Source organism: Lepus europaeus, chromosome 7 (genome assembly GCF_033115175.1).
Source record: "Lepus europaeus isolate LE1 chromosome 7, mLepTim1.pri, whole genome shotgun sequence".
In the NCBI taxonomy this organism is placed as follows: Eukaryota; Metazoa; Chordata; class Mammalia; order Lagomorpha; family Leporidae; genus Lepus; species Lepus europaeus.
This window is the reverse complement of record NC_084833.1, coordinates 12303049-12319403: the sequence shown is the minus strand read 5'-3', so window position 1 is coordinate 12319403 and position 16355 is coordinate 12303049. Positions and strand designations below refer to the sequence as shown.

The 16355-nt window shown below is 42.5% G+C and overlaps 1 protein-coding gene across 3 annotated transcripts in view; it reads right to left on the bottom strand.

Moving 5' to 3' along the window:
* PATL1 (PAT1 homolog 1, processing body mRNA decay factor) overlaps positions 1 to 16355 on the bottom strand; it is a 107070-nt gene that overhangs the window by 21357 nt on the left and 69358 nt on the right. For all 3 annotated transcript variants that reach the window (XM_062196077.1, XM_062196078.1, XM_062196079.1), the window contains 6 exons: positions 11359 to 11557; positions 11022 to 11124; positions 10339 to 10393; positions 10026 to 10157; positions 2477 to 2722; positions 2114 to 2234 (listed from right to left, as the gene is read on the bottom strand). In XM_062196077.1, the coding sequence (XP_062052061.1) occupies positions 2114 to 2234; positions 2477 to 2722; positions 10026 to 10157; positions 10339 to 10393; positions 11022 to 11124; positions 11359 to 11557 (856 nt within the window). The remainder of the gene's footprint in view (positions 1 to 2113; positions 2235 to 2476; positions 2723 to 10025; positions 10158 to 10338; positions 10394 to 11021; positions 11125 to 11358; positions 11558 to 16355) is intronic.

The window sequence follows — 16355 nt, the reverse complement described above, 5'->3', positions numbered from 1 at the left end:
AATGAGATTACATCAAATTGAGAAGCTTCTGCACTAAAAAAAACAAATATACAAAAATAACCACTCCGCAAAGTGAAGAGGCAACTGACAGAATGAGAGAAATTATTTGCAAACTATACAACCAATAAAGGATTAATAACTAGAATCTATAAAGAGATCAAGAAACTCAACAACAAAACAAACAACCCAGTTAAGAAATGGGCAAAATCCAAATGGCCAAAAGACACATGAAAAAATCTCAGGATGACTAGCCATCAGGGAAATGCAAATTAAAATCACAATGAGGTTTCACTTTACCCCTGTTAGAATGGCTTACATACAGAAATCAACAAACAACAAATGCTGGTGAGGATGTGGGCAAAAAGGTACCCTAATCCGCTGTTGTTGAGAATGTAAACTGGTACAGCCTCTGTGGAAGACAGTACAGCTCTCTCTTAAGCTCTCCTCCTCTCTCTTACCCTCTTGCTCTCTCCCCTTGGCCTGGCAGGCTTCCCCAACCTGACAATAAAGCTTTCTTCTAAAAAAAAAAAAAACAACAATATGGCGATACCTCAGAAATCTGAATATATCTGAATATAGACCTACCACATGACCCAGCCATCCCACTCCTGGGAATTTGCCCAAGGGAATGAAATCAGTGTATGAAAGACTTATCTGTACCACCATGTTTACTGCATCTAATTCACAATAGCTAAGATATGGAATCAACCCAATGTCTATCAATTGAAGACTGGATAAAGAAAATTATGGGATACATACACCATGGAACACTACACAGAGGTTAAAATAAAAAAGAAATCCTGTTATTTGCAACAAAATGGATGAAACTGGAAAACATCATACTTAGTGAAGCCAGTCCCAAAAGGACAAATACCATATGTTTTCCTTGATCTGTGATAACACCTATAAGGTAATCTATAGAAATGAAATTAACACTTTGAGATGCAATGACTTGGAACAGGCCTTATCTCCACTGTTGAGGAACAGTTTTGTTTTTTTTTTTCCACACAATTTGTTGAACTCTACTTAGTACAGAGTTAATCATATGTATTGAAAGTTAATTGGAAATGGATCTCAGTAAAAAATAAAAATGGGAATAGGAGAGGAAAGAGGAAGGAGGGTGGGAATATGGGTTGCAAAGTGGGCATAATAGGAAGAATCACTATGTTCCTAAAGCTGTAATTATGAAAAAAAAATTTAAAAATTAATAAAAATGCTTCCAAACACACACACACACTCCTGCATGCTAGAATTTGTGTTCTAAACTAGTGTGTGTTTTGTTTGTTAAGATTTATTTATTTATTTGAAATGCAGAGTTATGGAGAGAGGAGCAGGGAATTCCATTCTGGTCTCCTACATGGGTGGCAGGGGTCCAAGTACTTGGGCCATCTTCCAGTGCCTTTCCAGACACATTAGCAGGGAGCAGGATCAGAAGTAGGGCAGTCAGAAGTCAAACTGGTGCTTATATGGGAATGCCGGCATTGTAGGCAGTGGCTCAACCCACTGTACCACAACACCAGCCACCAAACTAGTGTTTAAAGATGCATTAAGCAAAGCTAAGGGACCAAAGCTGTGGTGTAGGGGGTAAAGCCACCACCTGCATTGCCAGCATCCCATATGGGTGCCAGTTTGTGTCCCAGCTGCTCCATTTGTAATCCAGCTCTCTGCTATGGTCTGGGAGAGCAGTAGAAGATGGCCCAAGTCCTTGGGCCTCTGCACCTGTGTGGGAGACATGAAAGAAGCTCCTGGCTTCGGATCAGCTCAGCTCTGGCCGTTTCGGTCATTTCGGGAGTGAACCTAAGGATGGAAGACTTCTCCCTCTCTCTGTCTGCCTTTGCCGCTCTGTAATTCTACCTTTCAAATAAAATAAATAAATCTTAAAAAAAAAAAAAAAAAACACCAAAGAATTTCTGACTGGATAGGTTCTTAAAAATCTCTGGCCTCATCACTCATTCGATAGCTGAGATGTTAAACGACTCGGCCAAATCAGCTAGTGAGGTTCTATTCCCCTATCAGACCTCCAGTCCGCTGACTCTTGAACCATGACTTCCTCCATCATGCCAGAAAACTTTCAGTCCTGGCACACCAATTATTGCAAAGATGGCAGCCTTACCGAGGGGCATAATGGAGAGGTATTTGCCTCGAAACTTGCTGGTGATTTTGATTTCCTGACGTAATGTCCAGCCATTTTTGGACTCAGCATGGTGTGCAGCAGCAGGGGGATGATGACTCACCTTGAAGAAATCAAGTTCAAATTAAAAGGCAGAAGGAAAAGATACTGTTTATTAGATAATGACAAACAGTCAAAATTTACACTTGACATTTTCACACCCGCAATAGTAGGCGAATACCAAGGTCTCCAGTGTTGTAGTGCTGACGGAAACAAGAGGGCTGGGATGACATGAACAAGAATTTCTGCAGACATAACACCCAGAGAGAGCAATCAAAAGGTGTTAAGGTCCTGAGACTCCTTTACCTGCTCACAGAGGGATCGGTACCCATTCTCCTCTAATCGGTCCAGCTCGAAGGTCTCCCCAAGCAATGGGTTGAATGGCTTGCTAGTTCGGAAGACAGTAGTGGAGTAGGAGGACACGGTGAAAGCTGCAACATAACAGAGCTGTTCTAGAGAATTCTCACATTTTGCAGCTCGGTCTAACAGCTCATGGTATTCCAGATCTTCAGTAAGGCGCTGAAGCATGGACAAGGGCTCATTGAAATTCACCTGTAAGGAAAAGAGAGGTATAAAAACACTCCTCACATGGTTAATAAGAAATGGTTTAAGTTCCTCCAAGTAGAAAAACAGATACCGAAATGCTGAGGTGAAAATGGAAATCACTAGGAAAAGAGGCCTTAGCTCAGAGAGCAGGTCTCTAACTTGCAAGCAACTCATTCTTCGTAGTCAACTGTTCATGTGAGTGATAGAAAGCACCATTTTCATTTGTTTCACCAACTATAAGCTCTTTGATATGAGAATCATTCCTCTTCTGTTTAGCACCACACACCCAAGAGCCATCGGTGCCTAACCCAGAGGAGACTCCATCATTGAATAGGCATTAAATGAATGAATATTTTTTTAAAAGAAATGTAATGCATTCTAGCACAAGTATACCTAGAAAGGAAGTTAAGTATTTACAAATCCTTGGGAGAGGGAAGAACTGATAGCAAATTATAAGTACAGACGCTGGCGCTGTGGTTCAGCAGGTTAAGCCGCAGCCTGCAGTGCTGGCATCCTATAAGGGCACCAGTTCAAGTCCTGGCTGCTCCATTTCCAATCCAGTTCCCTGTTAATGTGCCTGGGAAAGCAGTGGAAGACAGCTCAAGTATTTGGGCTCCTTTACCCACATGGGAAACCTGGAAGAAGCTCCAGGCTTCTAGCTTCAGATCTGCCCAGCTCCAACCATTCTGGCCATTTGGGGAGCAAACCAGCAGATGGAGCAAACCTCTCTCTCTCTCCCTCCCTCTCTGCTTCTCTCTCTCTCACTGTAACTCTGCCTTTCAAATAAATAAATAAATCTTTAAAAAAATTTATAAGTATAGATATGTCCTGATTAGTGAAGACTACATTACAAAAGTTAGCTTCCACTCTGAACTAGACAATTGCCAAGTCTTGGTTTAATTCTGCATCAGGCCAGGGCTCTGATTCCTTCTCCAAGGTTGGACAGTTGTGTTTCTGGACCTGGCGTGCTCACGATGGGATCTGTGAGGAAGCTGCACAGATTTCCTTCCAGGTTTTACAGCCAGCGTATGGCGTTCAAGCACTGGATGAAGCCAGTGTGCTGTGTAAGTACATGGCGCTTCTAATGCGGAAAAAGACGTTCAATCATTTATTCAATTATTCACTCCACAAATATTTACTGAGGCCACCTGTGTGTCAAACCCTATGTTACTGACTGGGTGTGAAGAAGCGAACAGAAGAGATATTGTTTTTTTTTTTTGACAGGCAGAGTGGATAGAGAGAGAGACAGAAAGGTCTTCCTTTTTGCTGCTGGTTCACCCTCCAATGGCCGCTGCGGCCGGCGCATCTCGCTGATCCAAAGCCAGGAGCCAGGTGCTTCCTCCTGGTCTCCCATGCGGGTGCAGGGCCCAAGGACTTGGGCCATCCTCCACTGCCTTCCCGGGCCATAGCAGAGAGCTGGCCTGGAAGAGGGGCAACCGGGATAGAATCCGGCGCCCCAACTGGGACTAGAACCCAGTGTGCCGGCGCCGCAAGGCAGAGGATTAGCCTGTTAAGCCACGGCGCCAGCCCAAAAGAGATATTGTTTACACTCTCTACCCTCAGAAGTTAAGATTCTAAATTAAATGGATTTTAAATACATTACTACTTTAAAACTTGCTAGATTTCCCAAGTTAGACCATAAAGTTTATGTGATCAACAATACAGCTGAATGAGCCTGGGTATTACTAGCCTGAGTTCCAAGTACAGAAAACGGAGGATGGAAGGAAAAGAAAAGTCTTGTTATAGAATGGTAGTGGTCCTAAGCAATTATTTTAGTTTAAAAAAAAAAAAAGATTTTTCTTATATCCCACCTTTCTTTCTGTATTTTTGTCTAACCTGCTACCCACCAATCTCTAAGCCATTTACTATCCTAATGTTTACTGTCTGCTGTCAATTAAGAAATGCTGAACTGTCTGCTGTCAATTATGAAATTAACAGCTTGAAAATTTCTCTATAAAAAACTCTGAAGGTATAGTGAAAAAGAGTACTCAAAATGCTATCAATAACCACCATTAATAAACCACTACTCATTTTTCATGTTTGTGGCATATTTTTACATACTTTAAAAAAATAATAAACCAGAATCTGCTTTTTTCTTTTGAGAAATATGTCAAATGTTTTTCTGTGTACATTTTCCCAACACTAGAATGCTTATCTTTTTGGAAGTAGGATCCACCAGAGTTCTACATGTTAAACCACCTTCTCTATAGAGAGACAAGCAGTATAAGACAAGTGCACACTGTAGGATGGCAAAGCTGATAAAATCTAATCATGAAGGGCATTTTTAAAAGAGGGTGCTTATTAACTGTGTTAACAAACTTTCTCAGTAGCAGAATTTCAGGTAGTATGAAGTACCTTTGCTTTGCCATACAATTTCAGGGAAACAGGGATGAGTGGTATAGTCCATGGGAGGATACTACACGTATTAGCCCTGCCTGGGACTAGGAGCACAGAATCCTTAAGCTATCGCTGCTTTACAAACACACACACACACACACACACACAGCACTGGTCCCACAGCTGTTCCAGAAACCACAGTATCTCTAAAAGTGCCAAGCTTTTTATAATGGTCATTTTGTCATTCAGAGGGCAAACAGGGAAACAAATGAATCTGAGTATTTAAAGTGGAAGGAAGCAGGGAATTCATTATACTGCTGATGGAGAATTAGGCAGCCAAAAAAGATAACCCAGAGATTAGCAACAGCAGGAAGTCATAACCGCTGGTAGTCTAGAGAAACAAAAAAGAACAACAGTTGGTATTATTGCAGCCCAGAGGCGAGGGGGATCTGGCAGGGAGGTAAAATCTCTAGTAGGGTGTAGGGAAGGCCTGTCCAGCAAAAACCAGAGCCACACAGCTGCTGCCAGAGCACTGTCTCAAAGGGCACAGAGCAGGAGAAACATCCTTCCTCCTGGCTGCAATCTCCTGCTGTTATCTTGTATTGGTGGAGCCCAGCCAGACTGCAGCACGCACAGAAGCCTGAAAAATATAGCCTAGAGAGATCAGCTTTTCTGTGACACAGTACAGTACAGGGTAAGGGTGAGGACCTGAGTTGCAGGCAAACAGGTACAGGATTGCACATTCCTAAGGGCAATGTCAACAAGGAACAAACAGTAAAGGAGGACAGGGAGGTCACCTAGACCCAGAAGCTATTTCTGAACAGGAACCGCATTTATGAGATTGCAATGATCCGCCTTGACTGCCTGAAGCCCTAGGCAAGTAGAGATTCTTTTCAGGTCCCCAATAAGACAATTTTGTGTTTCTCCAGTATATTTACTGATGTCTTTCTCTTGGTTGGAAGCCAACATTTTTCCAACAAAAAATTCTACATACTTACATATAAGCTTGTTTTCTAAGACCCAATTAATTAATTAATTCAACATTTGCTGTATGATCTACATATACCAGGCACTGGGCTAAGGATCAAATAGAAAGAAAAAGATCAATTAGACATAGCTCCTGACTGTGAGGAAAGCCATCACTGAAGAGGCGGCAACCACACTGTCCCATAAGTTCCAATCAGAGAATGGTTTCTGTATTTCTGTATGCCAAACACCTGACTGTGGATGGAACTTGCAGGCAGCCACCCCTGCCCCCAATCCATTCTTCCCTTCATTTACAACTGGTAGAACTGCCAATTTTTGACTAGGTCATGGTATCCAGAATAGAAGTCGTCGTTTTCAGCCTCTTTTCCTGTTAGCTGGGGCCATACAACTAAGTTCTGTCGACAGAGATTTAAGTGAAAACAGTTTATACAGTTTCCAAGAAACACTCTGAAAAGGCTGAGCCTGCTCATCCTGTTTATCCATCTTCTAAGATGTCTGGAACGAGATTCTGATGGTTTCAGAAACAGCAGTGCAACAGGACAGAAAGAAGCCAGAGCCGGACCATGCTTAGTGGAGCAATCGGCAGGCTGGCCTCAGTGCTGCGGGTACACTGGGTAGAGGCCCTTGGCAGATCTGAATGAGAGGGTGGGGCTGCTGCCCAGTGCCTTCCACCCAGTGCCCCTGGAGTTCCTGGTGTGCTCCCTGTCCAAGAAGTTGCTCAGCTATGAAGCATCAACAAATGAATTGATTAATGAAGAGTTGGGAATAGCCTGTCCAATCACTGATGGGATCCCTAATATGATACCACAGGCAGCAAGGATGATCGATCAAAAGAAGCAAGAAACTGAGCAGCACTAGATCATAATTTTTATAAACCACAACAACTAAATGTTCTTAATACCATAGCCCTTTTAAAACACCGTGGCAGGTAGTGGTGGGAGAAGAGAATGTTTCTGTCTCCTCCTACTCTGACCATCCTTATTCCACTGATTTCTCTAGGACTTTTCTACTTGGCCTCTGTGGAAGAGAACTTCCCACAGGGTTGCACCAGCACCACCAGCCTCTGCTTCTACAGTCAGCTCCTGCTGATTACCATATGTGTTCTTCCACCCTCAGACGTGTATGGGTATGAACCCACGGTGGTACACAGATTTATGATATGTCTTGGACATCCATCTCTGAAAGTTCAGTCAGGTGGAAATGCTGGAGACACACTGCATTTGAAGGAAAGATGCTTTGCCTCACTTCTCAGGATTGGGCCTGCAAGAGATTTAAGCTGCAGAAACTTCTTTTATTGTACTATAATTCTGAAAGCCCTTGTGCTTTGAAGCTTCTGATATAACTGCTGTGTTAGAAGGATCCTTTTAACAAAGTATCTTGTTGGAGGTTAACACCCCTAGTCATTATCTAATAACCATTTCTTACCACATTCATCTAAAAGTTTGCTGTTTCTAATTTTGTTTAGCTTCAATCTTGTTGGTAAAGTCACACGGTGGGGATGACTGAAATAATCCCATAGGACCTAAGTTGATATAGTTATAGAGAATGCATTTAAACTAGTGTAAACATAAAACTGTACAATAAAATGGAAATTTCATGTACTTAACAAAAATTCTGAGCTTGTAAAACCACTTTCATTTCTTTGGTATCAAATTCTTATATTATTACTAATAAAATGATACTTTCCCATAAAAAAAAAAAAGAAAGAAAGAAGCCTGGTCCTGACACTGTAGAGTACAGTGCCAGTACAGGATCACCTACCCTGGATTTTAGTAAGAATGAGTTAAGCCAATATTTATTCAAGGCAGAAGTTGCCAGCTTTTTCTGTAAAGGGTGAGATAGTAAACACTCAGGCTGGGAGGGCCATGTAGTCTGTCACAACTATTTAGTGCTGTTGATGCAGAAGGAAATATAAGAACCATTCCTAGCTTGCAGGCCGAAGAAATGGCATCAAGATTTGACCTAAAGACCTTAGTTTGCAGATCTCTGCTTTATTTTATTGTTTTTAAAAGATGTATTTATTTATTTGAAAGGCAGAGTTAAAAAGAGAGGGAGGAGACATACACTTACATACGGATGTGTGCACGCACGCACGTGCACATACACACACACACACAGAGAAATCTGCAATCTGCTGGTTCACTACCAAATGGCTGCAATAGCCCAGGCTGGGCCAGACTGAAGCCAGGAACCTGGAACTCTGGATCTCACATATAGGGGACAGGGTCCAAGAACTTGGGCCATCTTCTGCTGGTTTTCCAGGCATACCAGCAGGGAGCTAAAACCCTGGTTTAAAGCAATACATTCTGGATTTGTTTCTTCACATTGAACCTATACCTAATATATACTGGCTCAACACCAGGCAAATAGTAGGTACTCAGTCAATGCTTGTGAAGTGAACAAGCACTGCCCAGATGTAAGAGCACAGGAGACAGACATCTCATGCTTACTGGAGGTGCTGGAGAAGGTGTGCTTCAAGAAACAACACGATAGCTGAATTCCAAAGAAAAGGGTACTAGGAACAGCAAAAGAAAAGTGGCTTGAGTTGGCAGTGAATTGATGAAAGTCCAGGCAGAAAGAAGACTGTGTGCAAAGTCCTGAGAGAAAACACAAGATACTTTTGAGAACCTGAAGGTAATCCTAATGACTAGAACCCCAGATGTGTAAGGCAGAGCCTTGCCCACTGGGAAGAAATACCAAGTGGGTTCCCTAAAGTATATGGACTACACTCAAAGCAATGAAGATTAGGGGCTGGTATTGTGGTATAGTGGTGCTGAGCCACTGCATGCCAACACTGCCGGCATTCCATATGGGCACAGAGTTGAGTCTTGGCTACTTCACTTCTGATCCAGCTCCCTGCTGATGAGCCTGGGAAAGCAGCGGAGAATGGTCCAAATGCTTGGGGCCCTGCACCCACATGGGAGACCCGTATGCAGCTCCTGGCTCCTGGCTTCACCCTGGCCCAGTCCTGGTTGTTGCAGCCATTTGGGGAGTGAACCAGTGGATGGAAGATCTCTCTCGGTCTACCCCTCTCTCTCTGTAACTCTACCTTTCAAATATATCTTTTAAAAAAGAAAGCAACTAAGATCTACTGATATCTCTTTCCAATTTTAGCATATGTGCTGCCGAAGCGAGCACTCTACTGATATCTCTTAAGCTGAAGAGTGACATGACTACATTTGGGATTTTAAAAAGATCACTGGCAACAATGTGGACATGCTGGATGACGACCTGATCAGAGCCAAGGAGGTCAGCCTATATGCCATCTTAACCATGGAGATGGTCCTCAACTTCCTGGCTGGAATGAGATGCTTTTGCTTCTGTGTTCCCTAAACCTTTGTATGTGCAGTAGTTCTATAACATTAACACTATAATAAAAAAATTGAATTTTTTGTTTTCATGTCTTTTTTTGAAAGGTAGAATGAGAGAAAGGCAGAAAAAGAGAGACATATCTTCCATCCACTAATTTACTACCCAGAAGTCTGCAACAGCCAGAGTGCTACTCAGGTCTCCCAGCAGGGTAGCAGGAACCCAAGCACCTGGCCTATCACTTGCTGCCTCCCAGGCACAATTAACAAGACACTGGATCGGAAGTGTTAGAGCCAGTACCTGAATCAGCACTCTGACATGGGAAGCAAGCATCCTAGTGACAGCTTAACCTGCTGTACCACCATATCTACACCTAGGTCCGTCTCTTTCAAACTAACTACATCTTGAAAACAGCACGCTGTTTTTATTTTTGCATGTCTCCAGTATAGGAATTTGCTCACAAATAACTGTTATTGAAGTATCTGATTCTAGGTGATCCAGGAACATACTAGACTCATGGCCAAAATTAAAGCAGCTAATTTTAACGGACAATTTATGACTATAAGGGTAATAAAGACCATGCCACAAGATGCTAAACAAATGGGATGTCACATTAGCACTCTTTCCACTAAAGCTGAGAAGACAGCCTAACAGTTTGGGTGTGCAAGAACCTCACCGGCATGGGGATCTTGGAGAGTTCTTTTCCAATGCAGTTCTTCATGATGCTCCACAGATTCAGGCTATAGTTTGGCTTGTATGGTATTCTGGTTCTCTTTTCCTTCTTGGTCTCCTCCAGCTGATGCTTGTACTGAGAACAAAAACAAAGCCATTGAATCACCCACAAAGAACAGAAAATCTGTTATTTATAACCTTCCCTTCCCCCATGCTTAAAAAACAGTATTTTCTGTTGTTCTTAGCACTTCAGAAACAAATTCTTGGGACTCAGACCCCAACTCCCTCACCTCTGTTAACTCCCTTGTAAGAATTACCTGTTCATCAAGGCTGATGTCACTGCTGGCTCCACTGATGTTGCTGCCAGTACGCCTGTATGGATGGGAAAAGTGGGAGAATGAGAACAAAGATCAGAACTAGAGTTTGGTCCTTGACATTTCTTTACAAAACAGAATGCCAAGTACACTGTACAAACTTACTGATGGGTGATCAAATGATGACACTTAGAATAGGTATGCATTTAAATACCTCCAGAGAATTTGTTTATGTTAAAATAGTTGACAGTTTTCCAGTAAACACTGACACTATGATACTTCTCCTAAAACGGTTCTAACCTATTGATGGCCAGGTATGTTCATTTTCTTTGCCAGTCAAGAGTAACTTACTTGGGGCCTGCGCTGTGGTGTAGCAGGTTAAGCTGCTGCCTGCAGTGCCAGTATCCCATATGGCAACTGTTCGATTCCTGGCTGGTCTACTTCCAATCCAGCTCCCTGCTAATGCACCTGGGAAAGCAGCGGAGGATGGCCAAGTGCTTGGGCCCCTATACCCACATGGGAGACCCAGAAAAGCTCCTGGCTCCTAGCTTCAGCCTGGTCAAGTTCTGGCTGTTGCGGCCATTTGGGGAGTGAACCAGTGGATGGAAGACCTCTCTCTCTGTAATTCTGCCTTTCAAATAAATAAAGAATAAACCTTTTAAAAAATAATTATAATAACAACTTACTTGTGTCCCAAATTTTCAGGCATGGTGATGATCTCAGGGGCATCAAAAAATTCATTTTCATCATCCTCATCACTCATGTCCCCTTTGCCAGAGCAACACTGATCTATAAAAAGAAAAGCCCTATTTGTTTACTTTGGTTATACTGACCAAATGCCTGGGATAGCAGATTCTTTTAAATATAGACCATAACATACAATAAAAGATAGAAAGCAGTGGGAAAGCCAAAATAAGCAGCTCCAATTCTGTTACACATGAGTCCTTGAGAATTTGGAGCTCTTCTAGCACTTGCAGAAAACTACAGAGCTTGGTCTCCCCACGCGCTACCCAAGTGCCTTACCTTTACCAGAACCTGTGCTGCCAGAGGTATTTGCAGGCAGAACTGTGGCTCCCCGGAAGGCCCTCTCCAGGTGATTGTGCTGCTTTGCCAGCTGCTCGAGGGTCTCTTCCAGTCGAATGCGCTGGTCTCTCTCATACTGCAGCGACTTCTGCCATTTTTTACTATGGGTCTGAGCTAACACGAGGAAATCTCTGCAAGCCTGTAGAGAGAAAGTGTTGATTGTGTCACCTCAAGTCGCCAGACTCCTCTCAGGTTTCTGTAAGTCCAGTCAGTAACCTTACTCTGGGAAATTTAACTGGCAAATTATATTAAAAGACTTGCCCTATTATCTACAGTATCAGGGACAGCTGCAATTAAGCTCAAGTCCAAAAAAAAGTGAACACGGCTTTCATGTTTCTTAAAACTTTTCTAAAATTTTGAGGGGCAGAAAGAGAAAGACAGATTAAGTCAGAAAGAGAGCTCCCCTCCAAAGGTTCACTCCCTAAATGCCTGTAATGGCTAGGGCTGGGCGAGGCCAGGCCACAGCCAGGAGCCAGAAATGCCATCCAAGGTCTCCAAAGAGGGTGGCATGGACACAACTGCCTAAGGCATCACCTTTGCTTCCCAAGGTGTGCATTAGCAGGTACTTGGAAACAAGAGCAGAGCTGGCACCTGCCAGGCACTCTAATGTGGAATTCAGGCACTTCAAGTGGCAGCTTAACTGTTATGCCAAACACGCAAGTCTGGTAATCTGTATTTTCCTGGTCATGAGGACTAAATGCCAGGTGAGTGTAGGTACGTGAACTGCACCAAGAGAAGAGCTCTACCAACTGAACAAAGGATGAAAAAAGCGGGTGCAGGGCCCAAGGACTTGGGCCATCCTCCACTGCCTTCCCGGGCCATAGCAGAGAGCTGGCCTGGAAGAGGGGCAACCGGGATAGAATCCGGCGCCCCAACCGGGACTAGAACCCAGGGTGCCGGCGCCACAAGGTGGAGGATTAGCCTATTAAGCCACGGCGCCGGCCCAATATTTTCAATAAGTTCTTTAATAAACTTCAGTGACCTAAAGCTAAGAAATTCAGACTCTGAAAACAGAGAAAATGCTCTGAACTAGACCAATTAGGGGGGAGCTTATTTTCTTATTTTGGTCACTAAAAACAATAACTGACCTTAAAAATCAGAAGCCTACTTGAGGAATGAAAGAAAGGATCTAGAGAAAAACTTCTGACCAGTCTCTCCATGAGCTCCCTGTTAATATTAGGACCAAATGCTAATTCCTGGTTATGAATAAAAAGAGCCTTTCACATTATATAGCAACTACTAGCCTTGTATCCTCCTCTCCAAGCAGCTGCTACAAATTGTTCACCATTTCTTAGAGACAGACTTCTTTCAGGCCTGTTCACTTCAGTATATGATACGCACTTTGCCGAGAATGCTGTTACTCATTTTTTAAGACCTATGGCAAATGTTACTTCCTTTGTGACACCTCCCCTCAGGAGCTAATGTCTTCTCGACATTTGCCTTAACTCTTTGCACATACGTCTATCTTACACATGCATGGCAGTTTCATGACTGATTTTCTACCACTCCAGATGGATCATGAGCAACTTAAAGACAAAATTTATCTTATTCACACACAGATCTCTAGTTCTTAACTTAGCTGCTTTGTACATAGTAGGAGGCAAGGTAAGCTTAAAAGTTGTGTTCTGTTTCACAGGAACTAAAAGGTGAATACATTATTGGCTCCCCAAATGTCAACTACTGCGTATAGGCTAATGGCTACTAAACTGGTAATTCTTGCCCAGCACTCACTGAGTTTCAATTTAGAACATCCAATTGCCCACTTAAGTAACTTCAAAATCAATGGGTTCAAACTGTACTCACCACACTCCCTGAGCGACTCTGCTTTTCCCTTTGATATTCCCCACCCCAAGAACAGCTCCAGGGTCCTCTCAGCTGGCCAAATCAGAAACCTAAGGGATAGCCTTTCCTTAGTTTTGCTTCCTTTCTACCTCCAATTATCAGGTCCTAATGATTATTTGTAAATATTTTTGGAACCTGCACGCATCTTTCTATCCTCCACACTCAGAGGCAGTACAGAGTATACACTCTGGAGTTGCACTGTTGGGTTCAAATCACACTCCATCCTGCTATCACACGGTAAACAAAGAAGAACATCTTTCTTAATAAGTAAACAGAAAACAACAATAGTAACTATCTCAAAGGTTTGTTGCTTTACATATTAAGCACTTAGAACCATATCAGGCTAATAAAAAACATCCAATAAAGTGTTAGCTATTATAATTATGAATACACCAAAGTTGATCTCATCTTCTTCTAATCCTCTACTCACTTAGCATAACCTGCATGCCAGCACTCAGTTAACTCCAGTTTCATCTCTAGCTATTTCCTTGCTCTAATACTTAATTACCAGCAGTACCCAGGCTTTGGAGGTGAGGAAGGAACCCACATATGCTACACTACTACCTTATTCCTCATTAACAACATTGATCATAATTAAAACTTAACAGAAGACAATTCTGTGTCAGACATTTTGCTGAGTACTTCACAACAGTTGTCTAATAAAGACTTTCAACAATCCTGTGATGGTCTATTAACATCATCACTGCTTACAGATAAGGAACTGATGTCACAGAAGATGCAGGCGGCCCCAGGATATACAGATAGGTGATAGAGAGCTGATTCCCGGCCCCAAGCTCACATTCCCTTTCTTCATCAGAAGACTCTCCATTCTCTTTCTGAATGAAGCTGTGGCGCTACCTTCTCAAATCCTCCTAGTCTGGGCTGAACACCTCCAATGTGCTCCATCACACCTCTACACAGCACTTTGTGCACGATATAATGATACATTTCCTTCTTTGTCTTCTCACTAAATAGTAATCTCTGAGGGAAGGGACTACACACCTCGACCCTTAGGGATATCCATTAGCACGGTGCCTATAAACAGCAGGTGGTCAATAGATAGCAAATGAATACAGGTGTCAAATTTGCTTCCCTAGTTAGATTCACTTTGGTAGTAAGAAAAACTATACAGGTACCCTAAGTAATCAAGGAACTGAGTGAGGCATATTCCTCCTTTGACGTAATTGCCTGTTTAGAGCTGAAATGCACTAACATGATAATTTTTGACATGCATTATTACATGCCTTGCTATATCATCACCTAAAAGGTATGAGGGAAACAACACAGATAAAAATGCATTTCAAGCAATAATCGGCTATGGAAAGGCCACAAGTAGTACACCAAGGCAGAACAGAACAAGAAAACAAAACTTAACTCTGACTTGCAACAGAATGTTCTTATTAATACAAGCACACTTAGGACTTGCACACTTAGAACTTGGGGAAGAATTCGCCCGAGGAACAAAGATAAGTACATTTTCAAAAGAAAAATCCAACTAAAGTTTTAGTTTTATGAAGGGGTATTTTATTCAGCAAAATGTTTTCTACACATCAGAGTAGAAAACAACTGTCCTAGCCTGGGATACACACCCAACATGGATAAAAGGTAACCTTTTATCTTAGAAGACTGTTGTGTCTTGGGCTGGACTATTTAAAAGATATACTTGGGGAGCCAGCGCTGTGGCATAGTAGGTAAAGCCACCACTTGCACTGCTACATCCATATGGGCGCAGGTTTGAGTCCCAGCTGCTCCACTTCCGATCCAGCTCTCTGCTATGGTCTGGAAAAGCAGTGGAAGATGGCCCAAGTCCATGGGCCCCTGCACCCACGTGGGAGACCTAAGAAACTCCTGGCTCCTGGCTTCAGACTGGCATAGCTCCGGCCATTGCGGCCAATTGGGAAGTGAACCAGCAGATGGAACACCTCTCTCTCTCTCTCTCTCTCTCTCTTCTCTGCTTCTCCTTCTCTTTCTGTGTAACTCTTTCAAAGGAATAAGTAAATCTTTTAAAAAAAATAAATAAAAATAAAAGATATACTTGGGACAGCAAGCTGGCCTGCCAGTTAAGCCACCATTCAGGACACCCACATCTCATAGCAGTATCATAGAGTATCACAGGCTGCAGTCCTGGCTCTGCTTCCTGGTAATGTGCACTCTGAGAGGCCGCAGGTGACGGGTGGAGTGCTTGAATCCTTGCCACCCACAGAGGAGGTCTGGACTGAGTTCCCGGCTCCTGGCTTTAGCCCCCTGGCTACTGAAGATACTTGGGAGAGAAAAAACCAGCAGATGGGAGAACTCTGTCTCATGTATAAATGAGTAAATACATAAACATTTTTAAAAGTATATCTATTTACTGTTGATTGACTTTTATGATTTAAGAGGTTTCCCTGATCGCAAAAGAACCAGAAAAACAAGCAAGCACACAGCTGCTACAAAAGACATCAGTTTGGAAAAAAGAACATGGGCCAAACATCAGGAATGACTTCACAAGCATCAGGACTGATTTGCTGAATGGTCCTAGAAGATACTGAATCTCCCTGCAGCCCCCAAGTTGGAGAAAATAATTTGTCGTCTTTCTACCACTGTGAATCAGAACTGTATTCACACTTCAGAAAATGGCATTAAAAATAAAGGTTATCATAACTTCCCATTAAGTAACAAAAGAATTATATGAGAAAAAACAGGTTTTTCCCTTGGTCACAGGAAGCCATGTGAACTAAACTAGCTCTAAGCAGATCTATCACTCTTTATACAAAGGAAAATCTGACTCTGGTGAGGTAATTTCATCCCATTTAATTAGACAAAACAAACTAACAAAATCCCATCCAGAATAAACCCTTTCTTACATTATATTCCTCTCACTTAGGAAATGTCTTTGAGCATTTTTATGTGGAAGGTAACTAAAACAACCTGCCAGGTGAGAATCAGTTACCAGTATGGGAAAAACTGCACTACTAAAGCCATGTATTCATTTCATACCTAACAATGCACCAGTGACACCAGTGGTGTTTAGTGTTTACCTGGTGCCTTGTACCCACACAGCTAAAATATTTGGCAAACCAACAAAAGCTCTCCAAAGTCTAAATCACAAGTAAGTC